Source organism: Molothrus aeneus, chromosome 3 (genome assembly GCF_037042795.1).
Source record: "Molothrus aeneus isolate 106 chromosome 3, BPBGC_Maene_1.0, whole genome shotgun sequence".
In the NCBI taxonomy this organism is placed as follows: Eukaryota; Metazoa; Chordata; class Aves; order Passeriformes; family Icteridae; genus Molothrus; species Molothrus aeneus.
In genome coordinates this window covers 10,066,020-10,085,941 of record NC_089648.1, presented here as the reverse complement: position 1 = coordinate 10,085,941, position 19,922 = coordinate 10,066,020, and the positions used below count along the sequence as shown (strand labels likewise).

Below are 19,922 nucleotides of genomic sequence, written 5' to 3'. Positions count from 1 at the left end.
TGTGGGGCATCCACAACTTCTCTGAATAACATGTTCCAATCTCTCTGCTCCGTGATCCTGCTGGGCACAGAGGTGAGACTGGCAGGCTGCAGTTCCCCAACACTTCCTTTCTTCCTTTTTTTTTTAATGGGGGTTATTTTCCCCTTTTCTAGTTGGTGGGAGCTTAGCTGGACTACCACAACTCCTCAAATACAATGGACAGTGACTTCATCCATCAGTTCCCTCAGGATCTGCAGATGAATTTTAACAGGTCCTGTGCACCTTCATGTTCCTCAGATGATCTAAAATGTGACTTACAGTGGGTGACTCTTCAGCCTCCCAGTCCCTGTCTTTCCTTTCTGCAACTTGGGCAATGTGGCTGGAGCACATCCTGGTGGAGAAGAGGCAAAACACTCACTGAGCACCTCAGCCATTGCCATGTCTCAGGTAATCAGGTCTCCCCTTTCCTTCCAGAGAGGGTCCTCATTTCTCCAAGTGTTCCTTTTTGTCACCCACACACCTGCAGAAGCTTTTCTTGTCATCCTTAATGTCCCTGGCCACATTTAATTCTCTCAGAGCTTTATCTCCTCTAACCTCCTTTATCTTTACCTTAACCTTTATCTCCTCTAACCTGATCCCTGGCTGCCTGGACAACCTCTCTGTATTCCTGCCAGGCTACAGCCCCTGCTTCCACCCTCCACAGGCCTCCTTTTAGTGTCTGAGCTTGTCCAGGAGCCCCTTGTTCATCCACACAAGGTCTCCTGGCATTTTTGCCCAGCTTCTTCTCTATGGGGATGCATCACTCCTGAGCCTGGAAGAGGTGACCCCTGAACATCCCTGAGTATAACAGCTCTCTTGGCTCCTTCTTCCCTCCAGGGCTTTACCCCATGATATTCTACCAAGTAGATCCCTGAAGGTGCCAGTCTACCCTCCTGAATCCAGGGCAACAGTTTGCTCTACACCCTCCTCCCTGCCCTGAGGAAGTTGGACTCCACCACCTCATGATCCCTGCAGCCAAGGCTGCCCTTGAGGTGCACATTCCCCCTCCTTGCTGGTGAGCACAAAGTCCACCACAGTGCCCTCATCCCTGGCTGCTCTACAAAACTCGAGTTCTTGCCTGAATTCCTTTGTGCTGCCAGCCATTCCAGCCACAAAATGTAACAGCACAGGCTTTCCTTTGCAATAGCTGCCAGCAAAGCATTCTCCACATTCTCCAGGTAGAGTATCTGTTAAGAGAGGAAGTCCCTGGACATGCATTCCAAAAACTGCCACCAAAGCCCTTCCTCATCCACCAACATTAGATTTTACAGGTGTCAGTTGAGTCCACATCCATCTTCAGACACCAATCTTCCCCAAAATCTTTACCAGTTCTTCATAAAAAGCATGTTGAAGAGGATTCCTGCAGCTAGCCCTCTTCTCCCTGGAATGGTCACATAAATAATGAACAGGAGACTTTCAGGACCTGGTAAAATGTGGAAGAAATACTACAAACAACCCTTTTCAGACCCATTGGAACTAGTTCTTAATAACAAAGAAAATGCAATTTTCATTCATCATCCGACCCCAATGCTATAAAGAAACACAGGAGTCCACAGGTAAGGATCCAGTTTGATTCTGCATGTTGATTAACAGTTAATTGCAATGTCTGATGTTACTTACAGAGGTTGGGACTGAAGAAGCCCAGTGGCATAACTGGATTCCTAGGCATGTCCTGGATGTTGCTGCCTCTACCACAGCACCATGGTAGAACATTAGAACATGCACTGTAATCACTCCTGGACAGGAGGCACTAGAACAGAAATTAACACATGCAAGCCACCCTCTTCCACCCAAATCACACACAATTAAACTCCATCCATCACAATTCCTTCCAGAGTAAGAGGACACACAGTTGCATTAAAGGCGACATGATGGTGTCTGTTCAAGATGATTCCAAACAAGGCTGGGCACAGGAAAATCAATGGATTTCCTTGGAGCAGTAAAGAACTGAATGAAGATGCCTCCCCATAGTCCTCAGATGTGAACAGTAATAAAGGCCAACTCCAGAGCATGAGCAGTCAGCCAAGACAGAGGCCAGGTACAGCAAACTGTATCTCTTCCTATGGCCACAGTGCTCCTGCACCGTAACAGACTGACTGTCACTTTTTGTCACACTTTTTGTCACTTGGTCACACACTGCCTCAAGCACATGCTTCCTCTGCACCTCTGGAGCAGCACAGGGCAGTGGGACTCATCATGGGCAGGCAGTTAAACGTGCTGGAGATCAAGTCTGCCAATATAGGGAGAGCGGAAGGATCCCAGGTAGAGGTGCCCGTTGTGCTCGTGTGCCTCGCTGACATAAGCCACTGTCACTCCAGTGGGATCATGGAAGCTTCTTTTGTAGGATCCTGTCTCACTGAGTTCAACAACGAGGCTATATTTGGGTACAAACTTTGTCACAGTTTCCTGACTCAGCAACTGGAAGAAAAGAAAGAGAAAGAAAATCAACAGAAGTTTTTTTCCTCCACAATCTGATCTCAGACATTCATACAGGCAAAGACCACTCCACGCTCCTCAGAAGCAGCAGCTAAGAACACAAGGACACATTTTGAGTGAACACTCTTACACAGGGTTAACACATCAATATCTGTAAAGCCAACTGGAGAAGAAACAAAAGGATCAGCAGAAGCTCATCTACTCCAGGGGCAGGCTGAAAGGCTGCCCACACAAGAGACAGCAGCTTGCTCTGGTGCAGCTGATGCCAAGCTCCCCACAGCATCACACAGAGCTCCTGCACTGCACCAGGAGAGACAGGGACAGCACAGACCTCGTTCAGCTGGAATGAAATCCTAAGCACTGCTTGCTCTGGTTGTTTTTTTTTTGTTTTTTTTTTTTGGTTTTTTTTTTGAGGACAGAAGTATTTCCAAGTGTTTGCATTGTTTAAAAAGCATCATGCTGTTTCTTTAGCCCTTAAAAAAAACCACATTATCCTTGCTCATCTGAAAGCGGGGTGACACAAAAACAGGCATAAGTGAACCAGAACAAAATGTCACCTAACACCATCCACAACGTGCACACTGTCTCCTAGGGTGCCTAGGGCAGTCATGGGAACAGCTCACACTTCCCAAATGCTCTTCAGACACCTGGCAATAAGCAGTTTAGGCACTTCAGGTGAAGTCTTCACATATCCAAATGAAGATCCTGTCTTGCTGCATGGTTAGAGATAGTCTCTTTTCCTTTCCTAAGATCAAGATGGAAGGCAACTTAAGAGACGTGTACCTGCTACTCAAAGAAGCAAATGTTAAATTTTACTATCTATTAATATATAAGGGCTCTTCTACCAGGGAAAAGCAACAACAGTTTTAACCACAGCACCTAATGTTTTTTTAAATCTTCCTGTAAAGAGGAAGAAACAGGACAAACAAATATTTACCACTTCCATTCCTCTACTAAAGGTGATATTTTCAAAAAAAGTTCTTTTTTAGTATTTTTTTTACCTTAAATATCATCCTTTTAATCCATGTTTTTTCAGATAAGAAGTCCAACCAAGAAAAGCCAGGATTGGGTCTCACAGCTGCCATAGCTACCCAATATCCTCCAGAGCTGCTTAACCTGATATTGTCTGGAAGACCAGGCATATTCTCAACAAACATATCTGCTCCACCTTTCATCAGCCCAGACACATAATACCTGAAAAGTATAGATAATAGATTAGAACATCTAACTCAATCAGTTTAAATAATAAATGAGAGTCCCAATAGTTAATTTTTTTTCCCATTATTTTGGTAGAGGGAAATACAGCACTGCCACATACTTCTCCCCAGGAAAAAAGTCAGCTTACTCCACTGTGCTTAAGGAGCCCATGATGGAAAGATTATGCAACCTAGACATTTAAAGTGAAATAAAAACATTAAGTATTGAGGAAGGTCACCTTCTTTGTCATTTTTAACTAGGCATAACTGAAGTGTAGGGTTTGTCATTCAATTCATTTATTTAAGCAATCCCTACACAGATGAGTAATAATTCCAAAGTCATACTCACCTTCTGATTCTAGCCATGGTTGTCTCCTGCACCAGGACAAAGTCTTCTGCAGGAGAGAGCTGCACACCATTGGGAAACCTCAGCCCCACCATTAAGACTTTCACTTCTTTTGTCACTGTGTCATATTCAAGGAGGCTGAAAAGAAACCATTTTTGAGTGAAGATGAATATTTATGCATCTGTGTTTCATTCTTCAGGCATTCCATCTTTTCTCACATGCACCACATTTAAGTTAAGAAGGCAGAATAGCCAGGAAGCATTTGTTTGTGAACACAAGAGAAATAACAAGGCACTTGAGAGTGGCAGCATTCATGCACGATTTGTGCTGAATGCAATGCTAACACCTTCACTTTTAAAACAAAACTCCATGCCAGTCCTCTTGAAGGAAAAAGGGGAATCTCATTTATTTTGCTGCAGGTCTCATTAGCAACACCCACACAATTCCCTCACCCTCCCCTGGGCAGTGCAGTGTTTACAAAGGTGAGTTTATAAAGAGAAAAAAATATGAAGATCAAGGAAGTGGTGAATTGCACTCCTACAGCTGAGCTGACAGCAAGTGAAATGTCTTGGTGTCCTAGGGTGACATTGTGATGCTTGATTCCCCATTTGTGTGTTCTGTTTATGCTGGATATTATTTTCTGTGCCTTCAAGACTGGCTCTGAAGAGTGAAAGTTTGGTTTTGTTATCAGCCTGCTCACCCACAGCTGGCAGGACTCACAGACAGGGCAGTACATAGTGCTGCTCCTGCTTTTTGCTTCTGCTCATTAGTTAGTTTAGCCAAGCAGTTCGAATTTATCCCTGGACTGTTTTTCCTCTCCCTTTTTTGGAACCACTTGAGCCTGCTCCAGACTGGGACCTGGGAAACACCAAGAGTTTGCACTTTGTGGCTGCAGCAGCTGCCCCAGTGCCAGAGGGACTGATAACAGAGCGACCACCCCCAAGAGAGACTTTCTGAATTTGCCATCTTTTTCAGAGCGGTGAAGGAGCGCTGTCATCTGGTATTGTTCATTCTGTGTGCTGGGGGTGCTGTGCCTGTTAAATAAACAGGTTCTTTCCACTTCTCTCCAAGGAATCCTTCCTGAACCAACTGGGGGGAGTGGGCCATGTGGGTCTGCTTTCTGGAGGGGCCCCCCTTTGGAGGTTTTCTCCCAAATTTGCCCTAAACCAGGACAGGGAAGGAGATACTTGCCGGCCATCATCTGTGCCTTCCATAAGCAGGAACAAGTAGTCTTGTCTTTGCCATTTACTGCTGGAGTCAGTGAAGTAGATCTTCCTCCCATCCCTGGTCACTGTAAGATCGTTTACAAATGACAGCTTCTGGCCTTCTATGGGTGTTTTGGTTGACACAAGCATCTTTGTTTCACCTAGATACAAAAAGAAGAAAAAAAAAAGCCACACAATGTAGCCACACCAAAATGCATCTCTCTTTACTTTGTGTAGATTTGGGTTACAGGGAATTGAAGAGCTTTTCACTACCACAGTGAGATCAAGGCAGAAATACAAGTACAGCAAACATGACAAAAGGTTTTATGTATCAATCTTTTTCTTTTCCTTTTATGAAAGCCAAAACAGCTACAACAGAGGTCTATTCATGGATCCTAGGATATCAATTTTAACAACAAAAACTATGTAACACCAAAAGATAAGTCACTGGTAGCTCTGATGCAGACAGCCAGACACAGAGAGGAAGTGATTGCTACAGGGAAATAAATATCAAGTTCTTGCATGACTCATTTCATGCAGACAGCTTCAAATCACTTCACAAAAAAAGACAGGCATTGTTTTGCCTGCAGCATCTGGCAAAACTGCAAATGAAGCCCGGATTTGTCAGTGGAAGAAAACTTTGGAGCAGAAAAATCATACCTGTATCAGGATCAACTTCATAGAGTCCATAATAAGCATCTGCCACAAACAGGGTGTTATTTGGCCCCACTCTCATGCCAAGTGGTCTTCCACACGTTGGCTCATCTCCACGGCCTCCTTGGGAAACAATTTTAAAGTGGTTTTCCAAACAGAAATAAATACAAGGCATTCAGGGTACCTACACAGGTATGTTGGGTCTGGCTGGGATGAAAAGCCCTCCCAGTGCTGGGCTTTGCACAGGCAGCTAAAAAGGTGTTCTGGCTACTGCTGAGCAGGGCTGGCACAGCATCAATGCTCTCTCCAGCAGGCTGAGGGTGGGCAAGATCCTGGGAGGGGACACAGCCAGGACAGGTGGCCCAAACTGACCAAAGGGACATTCAATGCCACATAGGAAAGCTATGAAAAAGGAGGAGGAAGGAGAAGCAATTATCATTTACATTTGCCTTCCAAAACAAACTCCACACATGCTGCAGCCCTGCTTCTTGAGAAGCAGTCAGACATCACTGGCTGATGGAAAACAGAGAATAAAATATTTGAGGTTTGGTTTGTTCTTTTTTCCCTTTGCTTGCACATGTGACCTTTGAGTCAAACTGTGGCTTATAAAAACTCTATGGCATACATATGGTATATACATTCATTTAAAAATGATTCCTACTTTACTAGGTGGGAGTGAAGCAGATAACCCCACGCCATGTTTTCACCAGTCCAGAGATAATCATAGAATCTGTCAGGCTAGTAACTAACAGCTGCCCAAGCTGGGGTAAAATCAGAAAATTGGATTTAACAAAATGATTTTTCTCCAAAAGAAGTGGTTTTATGCAGGTTTGGGGGCGTGTGTGCTCTGTTTTTAGAATTAAATAATTTTTAAATTAAAAAACCCTTTCTTTTTCTGAAAAGGTCCAACATTGTCATGAATAGCTAGTTTCTCAAAACAAAGACACTGAAGACTTCTATATGAGGAGGAAGGGGAATTCTGCAAACCTGAAGAATTTAGATAAATTCAAGGAGACATTTGAGTCCTGAAGAGCTAAGAACTTCACAACATCAGCAGTCTGAAAACCTTAGCAAGAGAAATTTTGCAGATGGCTACGGCCTTTCCACTTCCCAATTCAAGGAGCACAAAAGTCCAGGCTCCCCATTACCACTTTGGCCCCAAAGAACCAGGGCAGCACATCCTTCCCACCTCTCCCAAGCTGCTCAAGTTCAACGGAAATGAGCAGGAGAAAGGTGATTTTTCACATCCACCCCCACCCATATTCATGCCTAAATCCAGTTTCCCATCAGCAGTCCTACCAAAGCTGTTCTACTTACCAGGCAGCCAAGAGAGTGCTGCCAAGTCAGCCCAGAGTCTGATCATGTGAGAGTCTAATCATGTCTAACCATCCACATAAAATTACATAGAATAAATGATGGACAAGTCAATGACAGCTAACAGGGACAGCAACGGTTCCTGACCTGAATTTCTAACTGGCAATCAGCACAGGGCTGCAGGACCTCAGGGGAATTTCTGTATCATTGCCACAAACAAAACTCCCATCAGTCCCAACAAACACCTCAGGTGAGTTTCTGTATCACTGCCACAAACAAAACTCCCATCAGTCCCAACAAACACCTCAGGTGAGTTTCTGTATCACTGCCACAAACAAAACTCCCATCAGTCCCAACAAACACCAGCCAGGCTCCTCAGACTGCCCAGGCACTGCTGAGATGGACATTAAGCTCCCCACAGAGATGGTTCTGTAATAAATAAGCTGCTCCCAGTTTTGCTCACTCAGTTCCAGAAATCCCATTAAATCAAGCAAATAATTCGTTCAGAAAGAGGTGTAGAATTCCACAAGAAATAACTGCAATTTAGCAGTGAGAAAACAAAAATACCATGACCAATGCAGGATCTCTAAGTGCAGCAACAACTCCCACTGTGCTTACAAACACAGGAAGGGAAATAGGTACAACAAAATGCAAGGCAAAATTCCGTAGATGGGGAAGGTGATATTTCTATTCAAAAATCTCTAAGTAAGTTGCTGTCCTTCTGTCCTGGGTAACCCAAAAAAGGTGTATTGTATTCCTTATCTTCCCTACACCAACCTGCCCAAGATGGCCACTGTCCCTTTAGAAGCCAGGAGCTGGAACAAGAACTGGGGTGTTTTAGGCCAGGTTCATGGAGGCAGGTGACCTGAGGTCCCTCTAAAAGAGAAGGAACAGGCACACAGAGTTCCTCTGTCCTCCCTAGGGTTTGGGAGCAGAGGCTGCAGCTTTTTTTGGCCAGGCTGCCAAAAAACTTGTCTGGGGCAGGTTCTCTGAGACAAGGCAGTGCAAAGCAGCCTGGCAGGTTTGTTTATCTCCAGGCTTTGGAAGATTTCTGCCTTCTGGCTGCTGCTGCCAGGGGCAGCTCAGTTTCTGGGCCACAGAGAAGGTTTCCTTCCGATCTTTGTTTGCTGCTGCCACCCAGGACAGCTCCACCAGCACCATCCCCTCTCTCCAGGAGTCCCAGCCATTGACCCAATTCCAGCTGCCACTGTCAGGAGAGCTCCTCTTGGGTGGTGTGGAGCAGATGGATCAGCAGCATTTGACTGGTTTGGAGAGGATTCTTCTGTTTTGTCCTTGTTCCCTGGTGGCTATTTGGTGGGTGAGGGAGCTCTGTGATCATGGAGCCTTGGTTGCTGTGTTGTTTTTCTTTGTCAACAGGATTCAGCACGTTTGTATCTAGTGGTTATTACTGTTATCTTGGTTGTTGCTGTTTTATTTTTAGTGAACTGCTATTTTTTCATTTATCACACTCATCTCTCCTTATTGGTGAAAAAGGAAGGGTTAAAAATACGAGGAGAGATAACTCATTTTGGAGTGTCCTGTCTGTATAATTGTTTTAAACCAAGACACTTCACCAGTCTCAAATTAGCTTGAGTTCATTCACTCACACATGTTTAGAAGTCCTCAGTTTTTATGAGGTGACCCTTCAGCTCAGAATCTTGGTGACTTCAGCTTTCACAAATATTAGACCAGGTTGCTGCCCATTTTTTTCTTAAGACACATGCTTTTTCTGGATGGACTAATAGGAAAAGGAATGTTATTTGTGTTGCACTTTACTCTTGTCCTCCTCCCAACGTTAAGATGCAGGATCTTCCACCAGCACATCATCCATGGTGAAGGCCTGGTAGTCATGACACAAAACCTCCTTGCATTCTTAAATTTTACAACTGGAAACTGTGTGCTTTTCTATCAAGACCACCCATTTCCATTCCTTTGGCCCTCTGTTCTACTCTTCCTTCCAATGTTCCAATATTTTCACTCATACTTCACTGATACAAACACATTAATATCTCTGCTACAAATTTCTGCAGAACAAGATGTGCACCTGCAATCCAGGCTGAACACAGCTTAACCAACACATGCCCTGGACCCAGACATTTTCAAACACACTCAGGAGCTCGGGAGCTGTCACTCACCACAAGGACCATGGCCAATTCTGGCTATTGTTTGTATTTCCCCATCTTCAATTTTGATAATCTTCCCATCAGCTGTCCCAGTAAACAGAACATCTGCAAAAACAACTTGTGTGATTAAGCTGATCACAAAACAATACTGGTAAGCATCCTTCTATAGCAGGTAATAAGGAGAACTCAGCTCATTTATTCACAGAAAACTTATTCCCAGTCAGGTTGATTATTTCACTCATAGGTCAGCTGTCCCTTGCAGGAAGGTTTCCATAAAGAGTTTCCAACAAGACTGAGTAAACCAGGCAATATAAAAAATCAATCAGCTTCAGGTAATCCCTTTAGCACATTGTTAACAGATACAGGTAAAAAAGTGTAATCTGAGGAAAGAATTTACAGTAGTTTCTTACTGGGTAATGTAATTTCTTACAAATATTTTACTAATAAATTAGAAGATAAAGTAGAAGGAAAATAAATTATATGGCACCTACTGAGTACCTCTTGCACTGAAGGATCTTTCAGTAGGGGTTAAGAGTATTTCCAAGTCTTACCCCTCCTTCAGGAGTCACAAGAAACAAGTCCTGCACAATGCTGGGTTCCCACTAAGAGGATCTCATGGCATTAGAAGCACAGGGAACTGATTAAGAAATTGCTCAGAGGTGGCATGGGTTAGTGACTTGGGAAGAACCCACCTGCCACGAGAGAAAAGTGGCACCTATGTTGGTTAGACTTCTTGCAAGAAGAATCCAAGCTTTTAGAGTTATTAATATGGAATATGAGGGAGTTATTAATATGGGATATGATATTGTGCAACAGCATTAAAATGTAAACAAGATATTTATCAATCTGAGATTTGTTTTCTGTCATAAAAGCAAAGATCAACACCACAAAATTCAGCTCACTCAGCAGCAATGAGCTTTAAAAGAACAGGTAGTAGTTTCTAAATATTAATTCCCAGTTAATTTTTCATTTCCCAAATGAAAAATGGGACCATTTCCTCCAAATGTAAGTAGCCCCTGACTACACTGCTGATGCTCTCAGTCCTGGAAGACCGGGATTTTTAGTGTGACAACAAGATTTATTTCTTGTTGTCACATTAAAACATCTACATAGGAGAGATTACATACAGAGAAAAGCAGAGAGCCAAGCCCAACAAATCCTAGAGAAAGAGGAGAAAAACTAAACATAGCACAGACAACCTAGGTTTTTCTGCATAACACAATTACTTTTAGGAAATCTGCACATTGAAAATAATTCCCAGAGCTTGTTATCTAAGAGGTCTACTGCTGAACAAACTCTTCCCAATGGAACAACATTTAAAGAGCCTTCTTCAGAAGCTGCTTTTGTCAGTGCTTACCCCCAATATTGACAATGGACTCTGGTCCAACCAGCTGGTTCTCCCACAGCCGTTCAGCTTTCCGTAACTTGGTGTTGGGCTCTAAAACTCCCGTCAGGAGGGGAGGCTCCTTCAAGCTACAAAACAGGAGGACCATGTGATCCTTTGCACAAAATGCAAACATTCTTGAGCAACACATTTGATCATTTTTTCCCCCAGTTTGCCAACTCCTGCGCACCTGATTTATGCTTTACATAAAGCATAGTTCAAAAAGCATTGCAGCAGCTTGAGCCCTTGGCCCTCAGTGAAAATGCAGTTCTTGTCTCACAGAAGGCAAGAGTGCACCTGTGTAATTACAAGCTGCACTGACAGCTTGGGTAGCAGACAATCATTTTCTAGATTAATGATTAAAGAAAGTAATTCAGCTCCTTCCATGATCAGCAGGGACACATAACTGCACAAGATGGCTCAGAAACAGCCTGGGTGTGGATAATGTTGCAATCACTCCCCAATTTCTCAATCCAGACAGAACCACTTTGCACTGTTAACTCTTGTTTGCTGAAACACAACAGCAGAGCTCACAGGAGAAGTCAGGCTTCCAGAACATTTGCTTCAAAACAAAACAACCTTTCACCTTATGGGCTGAGGGTCTATAGGGCAATCCAGGAGAACAGTCACTCCAAGCAGTGGCATGGCCACAGACACAGCCAAAGTCAGGAAGGTAACACGGAACACCTTGCTGCTGTAAGTACTGCCAAAACCAAACAAGAAATAGGATTAACATCGTTTTCAGATACAACAGTCCTTAAAATATCTGTGGCAACCTCTTTTCTTCAGAAAAGGAAACTAACACCTTTGCACAACCACCATCCTCACCTTCAAGGTCCATTTTGAACATATTAAGATAAGAGAAAGGTCTCAAGATACTGGCATAAAAGGCTGAACATTTTTATGTGAAGGTTTCATTCATGCTACAAGTTACAGCTGACTAAAATAAAAACAAACAAACCAAAAAATAAGCCAAAACAAAACAAACCACCTGAGAAACAGGATATTTTGGTTGTGGTTTGGCTGAGGTTTTTTTAACTTGATCTTTAGTTTTCGTAATGGTTTCTATGCAGCACAAGTTTTGAATAAAAACTTCCACTAAAACAACAAACACAGAAGAATCTAAATGAATGGCTGCTTAACTTAGTGACCACTGGTTTGAAACTCAAATTCCAGAACACAAAAGCAATTAATTGTTTTCTCTTTACCCATTAAAACACACAATAAAATAAGTAAAAGTTTCTTCCACGGGAGAAAACCACGTTTTGCTCTCTACAAGTTTTAGAGGAATCAATCAGGCATTTACAGAGAAAAGCAGAGAGCCAAGCCCAACAAATCCTAGCCTTGAACTGGGAAAGCAGCACATCTAATTTTAGCTGTTCTGAACCATTCACTGGCCCAGCCAGCCAGGCTCCTGACAGGATCAGTTAAATAAAGACAAACAGTGCCTGGTGGTGCTGCACTAATCCCTGGACCACTTCCACTGTTTTGTCCTTCATTAGTCAATCACCCAGACAGTAGGGAATATGAACCACTGCCCAGCACAAATATCCCAACCGGGCAGCTACACACGTGCACCTGTGGTACTGATATCAGCATCAAGGTAACCTCTGGGATTATCAGTGAGAACAGCAAGGACAGAACTAGGCACCAGGATTTAGGCAGGATTTAAGCACTTTACACCTACTGCTTTAACAGGAGATGTCTTGAGGAAGCAAAAACCTCCCAGTCTAGGTCCCCTTGGATCTGGAATCAAGAGCAGGGTGTATGGATAAAAGGCAATCCCCAAGTTTGCAAAAAGACTTCAGCCTTTGGCCTGGTGTGTCCACTGTCCTCCAAGAGATGAAAGCTCGACAATGTAAGATGAAAAGTACTGTCAGCAGACACCTGAGCACCTCTGTGACAGCTGAGAACAGCTCACACAAAAGGAGCTGGGAATGAACAGGAACAGAATGGGAACTCATCTGCCAAAGCCAACCTAATTAAAGCTCCTAAAAGCTTAAGTAAGGACCATGTTTCTGATCCTTAAGCAAACTTGCAAAGGACTGACAATAAAGGAAAAAGGCATGAAGAATAAGGTGACAAGCAAACTCACACTTCAAGCCTGCAAGCTGCAAGACCTAGTTTAGATACTGCTGAAACCACAAGAATTTAAATATAACCCAAAAGCTTTACAAAAAAATAAACTAAAAAGTCATCTACTCAGAATCCTTCTTAATCTACACAATATTGAACAGTGACAACTGTCAGTCACTGGAGAGAACCACTGAGGTAAAGGTCCACTAACAGTGAAACAGAAAATCTTAGTCAATTGTGTCTCTGTGATTAATTCTACATGGCCTGCAGCCGCAAATCTCAATAAAGCAACTTACCAGGACTCCAGCTATAATTACAGCAATTCAGTTGTTACTACAACTAAAAAGCCAAGACATTAAACCAGCTCTTGAAGACAACAGTAAGCTGGCAAGGTGGGTCACCACAGCCAGGAGGCCAGGCTGCATCATCCCCTTGGCAGAAGAGCTGCTGGGCTGGAGAGAGAAGCATCAGTCCTCAAGAGTTTCTGCCATAGCTACCAGCCAGAAAAAGGCCAGGCCCAGGAACTTCCTCCACTGTTTTCGTACAGAGCAGCCCCAGTGAATACTCTGAGTCAGTGATAGAGCTCTAGAAATTCAACTGATTTGAACACCAAGAGAGGCTGAAGGCAGGAGGAGCAGCCTCTCAAGCTCAGAGATGCTGATGCTCTCCTCCAAAAACAGGGACAGAGTCCAAGCCATCAGCCTTTCATTCTCATGACCCCGAAGGGCAGAGATAAGAATCTGCAAAGTACTCAAGTCAGAAATGCTATAATAGATGGGGAACAAAAGTATTACAAGTCATCAGCTACCTTATGCAATGAAAGGCAAAACAAACACTACCACTCCCTTTATTACTGCAACTCCCTTTAGTCACAATGAAGAGATTTCGTTGCGAAATTCCTAAACAGAAAATTGTAAATAGAATCCTTTTTTAACTTAGCCACAAACCGACTGTTTATTAGGTCAGACACGTGTAGATCAGTCAAAAACCCGCAGATCACTCTTTAAACTATTACTAAGACATAAACACCCTAAACCACAATTACACAGGACTTAATCAAACCCACAGTAAACCTGCACAAGCCACACTGGGATAACTGTTATTTCTTGCCTGGCAAAAGATAAACAGGAGAGGGGAAGAGAGGGGAAGAGAAGGGAAGAGAGGGGAAGAGAGAAGAGAGGAGAAGGGAAGAGAGGAGAAGAGAGGGGAAGGCAAGTGAAGACCAAGCCGATTTTTTTTGTTGTTAAAAGCCGTTCCTGCAGGTCGGCAGAACAGGTGAGGCGCTGTCCCAGCCTCTCCTCACCGTCAGCCCCTCCAGGAGGAGCAGGAGCACCGGGCTGGCACCCGCGGGTGCCCAGCACCGGCCAAGCCGGGAAACCGCGGCCCCGCTCCGCAGCGGCCCCGTGCCCCCAGTGCCCCCAGTACCCAGCCCCGGGGCACCCCCCAGCCCTTCCAGCCCCTCCCCGGGCAATCCGAGCCCGGCCCGCCGCTCCCCGGGCCCGGCCGCGCCCTGCGGGCGGTGTCTGCGCCCTCCCGGGGCCCTCCCGGGGCCGGGCCCAGCCTCGGCCCTGCAGCCGCAGCGTCACGGCGGGCGCCCCGCCCGGGCCCCACCTGCCCTCCTTGGCCTCCTGCGCCGGGCTGTCCTCGGTGATGACCTGCGGGCGGAGCGGCCGCCGCTGCCGCAGCCCCTCCGCCTCATTCATCCCGACCCCGGTCCGGATCCCGCGGCCGCCGCGCACCGGAACCGCGGCCCCACACCTCAGTCCAGGCCCCGCCCCTCACTCCAGGCCACGCCTCCCGAACCTGGCACCGCCCCTCCACCCTCAGGCCACGTCCATCACTCCGACCACGCCCTTCGGCGCGGCCGCGCCTCAGTCACGGCCCGCGGTCATTCTCCAGCCCTTGGGATGGAGGAAAAGCTTCACAGAAACCCCTTGGCCGTGACAGATGCTCCGCATGTGCCAGAAATTATTTCCTTCCATAGGAAAGTTTTGGGATTTTTGTCATTTGGGTACACTGCCGTACAAAGTGTGGCTCTCCCTCATTCACTGGGCCTCAATTACAGGCATTTTTTTGGGGATTTTGATGTGTGTCTGAGCTTTTTAAACAGATTTCACTGGCAGAACAGTGTTTCCTGTCACCTTTTTCTTTGTAACCACAAGAAAGGCACGACCAAATTTCCCCTCTTAATATGAAAACGTCTTCAACAAAAATAATATGATTTTCTGATTAACTAAACTTTTACTGACTCTCACCATAGTCAGGTTACTTGGGGCTTTCCTTTTCCTGCTTGAAGCCAAGGTTCAGCCTCAGACTAAAGCACCTCTGAGTGCCATGAGTGGCAGCATTTAGGGCAATCTCCTTCTGCCAGAAGCCACCAATGTCCAACTCCCTGCCAGTCCAACAGCAGGGAGATGGGAACGTCGACATGGGAATGTGCTCAATCAGTTTTTGAAAGCAACTCTTTGTGAAAAACGCCAATCGCTTGCTTTTAAAATTTTAAAAGTTTAATAGTAATGAAATGGTTATTAAAACAGCAATGTAATTAGAGTAATAAAAATTTTGGACAAATTGAATTAGGACAATATGAGACAACAGGAACAAAGAGTTACGGATGTCTGGGTACCTTTTTCTGAGCAACATAAGCCTGAAAAAGAACACCTGTTAACAGAGGATTAACCCTTAAAAACATTAACCTGTTGCATATCCATACACCTCATCCATGATGCATAAATTCCATTCAAACACAGGATTCTGTCTGGTCAGTGTCAGCTTCTTCGTCATAATCCTAATGGCGTCATCCTGCCTGAGTGAGGCAGGAAAAAGTTTGTTTCTTCTGATAATGGAGCAATAAATTCTTTTTCTCTGAAAGGTTTAGGTGTCCTGTGCCTGCTATCTCAGTGCAAGTCCTTTCTTTTAAAAAAAAGTATCCCACATAGCATAGTTTCTATTTTAACATTTTTTTATAACCTAAAACTATATTTAACACGCTACTTGAGAAAATTAATACAGCATAACTTTCTAACACAACACATATAATATTCATTTCAAAATTTGCAAAAAGCCAATCATAAAATAAGCGTTTTTCACATGTTGAACTGCCTGCACATCTTCAGGTGGAAAAAGCCAACTCCAGTGTGGGAAGAGCTGCTCTTCCAGCTCCCCTGGCCCCGGTCAGTGTTGGAGTCACTGTCTGCAGCAGTTTGCAGGTGGTGTTTGACAATGCACTGAGGTGGGGGCTCAATTTCACTCCTCATCCTGTGCACTGAGAGGTGCTGTTGCTGCTCTGGTTTTGTGTGTCCTTGTTTTTTCGGTTGCTGCACAAGGTTGTTGAAATGTCATTCAGAGCCCTTGCCTTTCAGCAACAGATCTTTACCAATGACAACTTCAGCTTTTTTTACATGCTGAACTTTATGTGAATTTGATTTTGGAATAGCTCTTTTTCATGCAAACAAGCTGATGAAATAAAATTAAAATTTTGCTTAAAATAAGGTAGCGCATTTTTTTTCCAATTCATGGTGGTCTCTGATAAAAAAAACAACATTGATTTATCCTATTAAGTACATGTGCAAATTTGCTGAAGTTCCTTTTGAATAAATTTTACTTACAGAAAATTCCTTACCACTGCTAATAAAAGTTTGCTTAAATTATATTTACCATAGCTCAAGAAAACCTTTTCAGAGACACAGTTCCTCTCTCCTGTGGCATGAAAGCTGTTTTGGGGAGTGGGTGTAAAACCTCCCCAGTGTGAGGATGGAGAACATATTGCACTGTCTGTACAGAACTCTTCTCTGCTGGGGAAGATCCTCAATATTAGAACAAGATACTTTGATAGTGCTTTTACATCTTTAATATTTCATAAAATCTTAATCAGTGACAGCTTTTGAGAGGTTTTGTTTTTCAAACATCTGTTCTACCTTTTAGTCTATAACAATGAAAGCCATAACAATGTTATGGTATGTCATGAAAAAAAAAAATTGTGCCCCATCGTGGGAGTGAGGAAAGATTTAGGAAAAAAACTGAAATTGCCAAGCTGGATTGGTGCTCCAGTTGTGTTTTTTGAGGGGTGTGTATAGGTGTCATATTCCAATTTTGACAATATATCATCCATCTTTCTCCTCAGAACACCATCCAGCGCTGTAGCCAAATATTTCGAGTAATTTGCCTTTGGTACCTTGATGCAGTTTGTTCCCCTGCCTTCATTGGGCCTTCATTAGTCAATCATCCAGACAGTAAGAAAATAAAATAAGCCAGATCCGTTTGCAGTCACAGGCAGATGGGTTTCCAGCAAAACCTCTCCACGTCTTTCCCAGTGCTGCAGATCCAACTGCAGACACTTGGTGGAGCAGGATATTTACAAGTTGCTTGTCACTGTTGGCTCTGCCTGTTCATAGGGAACACCTGGTGGAAAAGCACATTTTTTTTCACTCGTTTTTCTGCTTGCCCTCTCTACAGAAGATTGTAGGAGGTTCAGGCAGTCCATGCACCCTTCAGTTCCGTCCTCGCCCAGGGCCACAGAAAGGAAAGCTGCACATGCAGCGTTGTGCCTTAGGGAACAGCTGCTGGATCATAAGCCCATCCTGGGCACCTGTGTGAATTGCAAATGGAGATGACTTGCAATTGAAAATTGAGGCAGTAATATTTCCCCTGCGAAATACTTCTTCTATGGGAGACACAGTGTGGAGAAAATGTCGTACAACAGCTGTACTAAATGCCTTTGCAGATGTTCAGAAGATATGTTGAACATTAATATGAAATATTTAATATTGATCCAAAGGGTGAGAAACATGGCTGATGATATATTAACCAGTGGGAACTGGGTCCAATATATAAACAGGGAAAGATACATACAGCACCTCTACATAACCAGATGTTCCCATAATCCATGTGTCTGGAGATCCCTGAGGCTTGGACTGTGCACATATGAGCTTTTCTGCTTTTCCTAGGACAACATTCCCAGAAATCTTCCTTATGGTGCTTGTGTTCTCTGCTGGAGCTGTGTATTGCTAGGTTTAGTCAGCCTCACTAAGGACTTCTTTGTCCTGTATTTCAAAAGAATTTCTGTATTTCTCCTGTATTTCAAAGGAATTCACATATTTCTGTATTACAGAAAGAGAACTACCTAAACCTTAGAATCAGGTGAAGTGAATTCTGTCAGAAGTACTATAATGCACGGCAGATACTCAGGAATAGAGGTGGAAATTAATGAGCAGAGAAAGGGAAAAAAGTTGGAAGTGGTAAGGAAATTTCTGTAACCAAAATTATACAAAAAGAACTTCAGCAAATTTGCACATGTACCTAATAGGATAACATTTATAAAATTTCAAACCATTTGCTGTTGGCAACAGTGCTTTTAAAAAACCACTAACCCATGCTGTAACTATAATAAAAAAGCTTTTATACTGGCAAGAGAGATGATGCTCCTGCAAAGTTCTTCAAATATAATGATGATGCAAGGACCCAAAGCAGAACTATTTTATGCTCTTTCCAAGTTCTGATTTTATAATCTTATCAAGACTGTGAAAGCAAAGTGATGCTGTAGACAGAAGATGGACATTAGAGTCATACACCAAATTTAGAACATGTTTATATCTGCTTAACAGGGCCTTCAGGGAATGGAACTTTGCTGAATTCCCACCAAAACAAATGGGAATTGCAAGTCTTAGCAAATAAGCAAATAAGCAAATAGCAAATAAGAATCTGAAAATGATCAAGAAGGATGTTATACCTTCAGCAGTCCTTGATGGTACATCTGTATGGTTAGTCTAAAACTCAGCTGCAGAAGAGCATGAAAATCTACAGCTGAATGAAAAGATGGTTTCAAAGGAACATTTGATCCTTCTTGGCCCAGTCACAGGAATACAGCTAAGAGAGGATTCCACGGAAATCACTGTGGCTGTAGCAATGCAATCTCAGTAAAATCACAGAAATATATGAGCCCACAGGATACAAGAATCATGTCATAAAAAATACAGTCTATTCCACCTGTTTCAAGGTTCACTAAAAACCACTGGAATTTTGAGATAAACTTTGTGTATTCTCACCTTGCATTGCAAATAAGGCCTTCCTGGGAGAGCTGGATGCTCTGCTGTCACAGGCACACGCCTGAGAGTGTGCTGGGTGCTTGGGCACAAAACTGCAAAAAGATTCCCCAGGAGATGTCTGATATTTGCAAACCATATCCTAGGCTGCATCAGAAGCAGCACGGCCAGAAGGTGGAGGACAGTGATTCTGCCCCTCCACATCCCACCTGCAGTAGTTCATCCAGCCCTGCTGGGCTCCCCAGCACACATGGCAAGGACATGGATGGGCTGGAGCAGGTGCTGAGGAGGGACACCGAGATGCTGGGAGGGCTGGAGCACCTCTCCTGCAAGGAAAGGCTGAGACAGCTCGGATTCTTCAGCCTGGAAAAGAGACTTAGGCTTAGGCTTGCCCAAACTGTGGCCTTCCACTGACAGCAACCTACAAGAAAGCTGGGCAGGGACTTGGTACGAGGGCAGGAAGGGCAGGGCACAGGAGAATGGATCCAAATGGAAAGAGAGTAGGTTTAGAAGAGGGATTCAGAAAAAAAGACTCTCCTGGAACAGGTTGCCCAGAGAAGGTGTGGATGTGCCATCCCTGACAGTGTTCAAGGCCAGGCTGGATGGAGCTCTAGACAAGCTGGTCTAGTGCAAGGGGTCCCCAGACACAGCAGGGGGGGTGCAACAATGTGATCTTTCAGGTCCCTTCCAAGCCAAACCATGCCATGACTCCATAATTCTGGGATACTTCCCCTCCTCATCCTCTGGCAGAAAAAGAAACTTGGGACCGAGTTCAACATTGCAACATCTTCTTTCAACAAAAGACCATGTCTTTTAGCAGCCTGCAACTGTCTCGACAGAGGATGAAAAGAGATGACATTACTGAAACTATTTTCCTTTTCTACCTGAAAATTAAAGGCTCCACTCCTGTCTGCTCTGGCACAACCATCAGGACAGGGAATTCTTCCCAGGGAAATGCCTCATCTCACCCAAGGAAGGAGAAAGCTGCAAGCCAACGCTTTTATTCATTTCTGTAGTGATTTATTCAGTTATTTCTTTCATAGGTACTTATTTCTTTGTTAATTTCTTTCGTTCCGCGGGACGCGCGGCGGCTCCTTCGCTGGGTTCGCGGAGTCAGCAGCAACAGCAG

At 44.1% G+C, this 19,922-nt stretch overlaps 1 protein-coding gene across 3 annotated transcripts; it reads right to left on the bottom strand.

Annotated features, from left to right (window-relative positions):
- Nucleotides 1-1,575: 1,575 nt before the first annotated feature.
- Nucleotides 1,576-14,525, bottom strand: APMAP (adipocyte plasma membrane associated protein). Of its 3 annotated transcripts, XR_010783314.1 has the most exons (10): nt 14,364-14,525; nt 11,263-11,379; nt 10,650-10,765; nt 9,305-9,397; nt 5,862-5,978; nt 5,188-5,362; nt 4,000-4,134; nt 3,456-3,648; nt 3,012-3,199; nt 2,324-2,436 (listed from the first exon to the last, which is right to left on the bottom strand). XR_010783314.1 is itself a non-coding variant. In XM_066546241.1 (9 exons), the coding sequence occupies exons 1-9, from the start codon at nt 14,453-14,455 to the stop codon at nt 2,227-2,229; spliced, it is 1,248 nt and encodes a 415-aa protein (XP_066402338.1). In that variant the 5' UTR covers nt 14,456-14,524; the 3' UTR covers nt 1,576-2,226. The 3 variants fall into 3 exon arrangements, 2 of the variants coding, with proteins under 2 accessions (XP_066402338.1, XP_066402340.1); XM_066546241.1 differs by lacking the exon at nt 3,012-3,199 and having other exon boundaries at nt 1,576-2,436; nt 14,364-14,524; XM_066546243.1 differs by lacking the exon at nt 3,012-3,199 and having other exon boundaries at nt 1,576-2,436; nt 5,862-5,975; nt 14,364-14,524.
- Between the last annotated feature and the right edge of the window lie 5,397 nt (nt 14,526-19,922).

Excerpts from the sequence above, each read along its gene's own strand:
- APMAP (XM_066546241.1), bottom strand. The coding sequence starts at position 14,455 with ATGAATGAGGCGGAGGGGCTGCGGCAGCGGCGGCCGCTCCGCCCGCAG. Across the intron at positions 9,398-10,649 it reads GTCCATTGTCAATATTGGGG|ATGTTCTGTTTACTGGGACA; the intron begins GTAAGCACTGAC and ends TTGTTTTTGCAG. Across the intron at positions 4,135-5,187 it reads GAAGGCACAGATGATGGCCG|CCTCCTTGAATATGACACAG; the intron begins GCAAGTATCTCC and ends GTTTCTTTTCAG.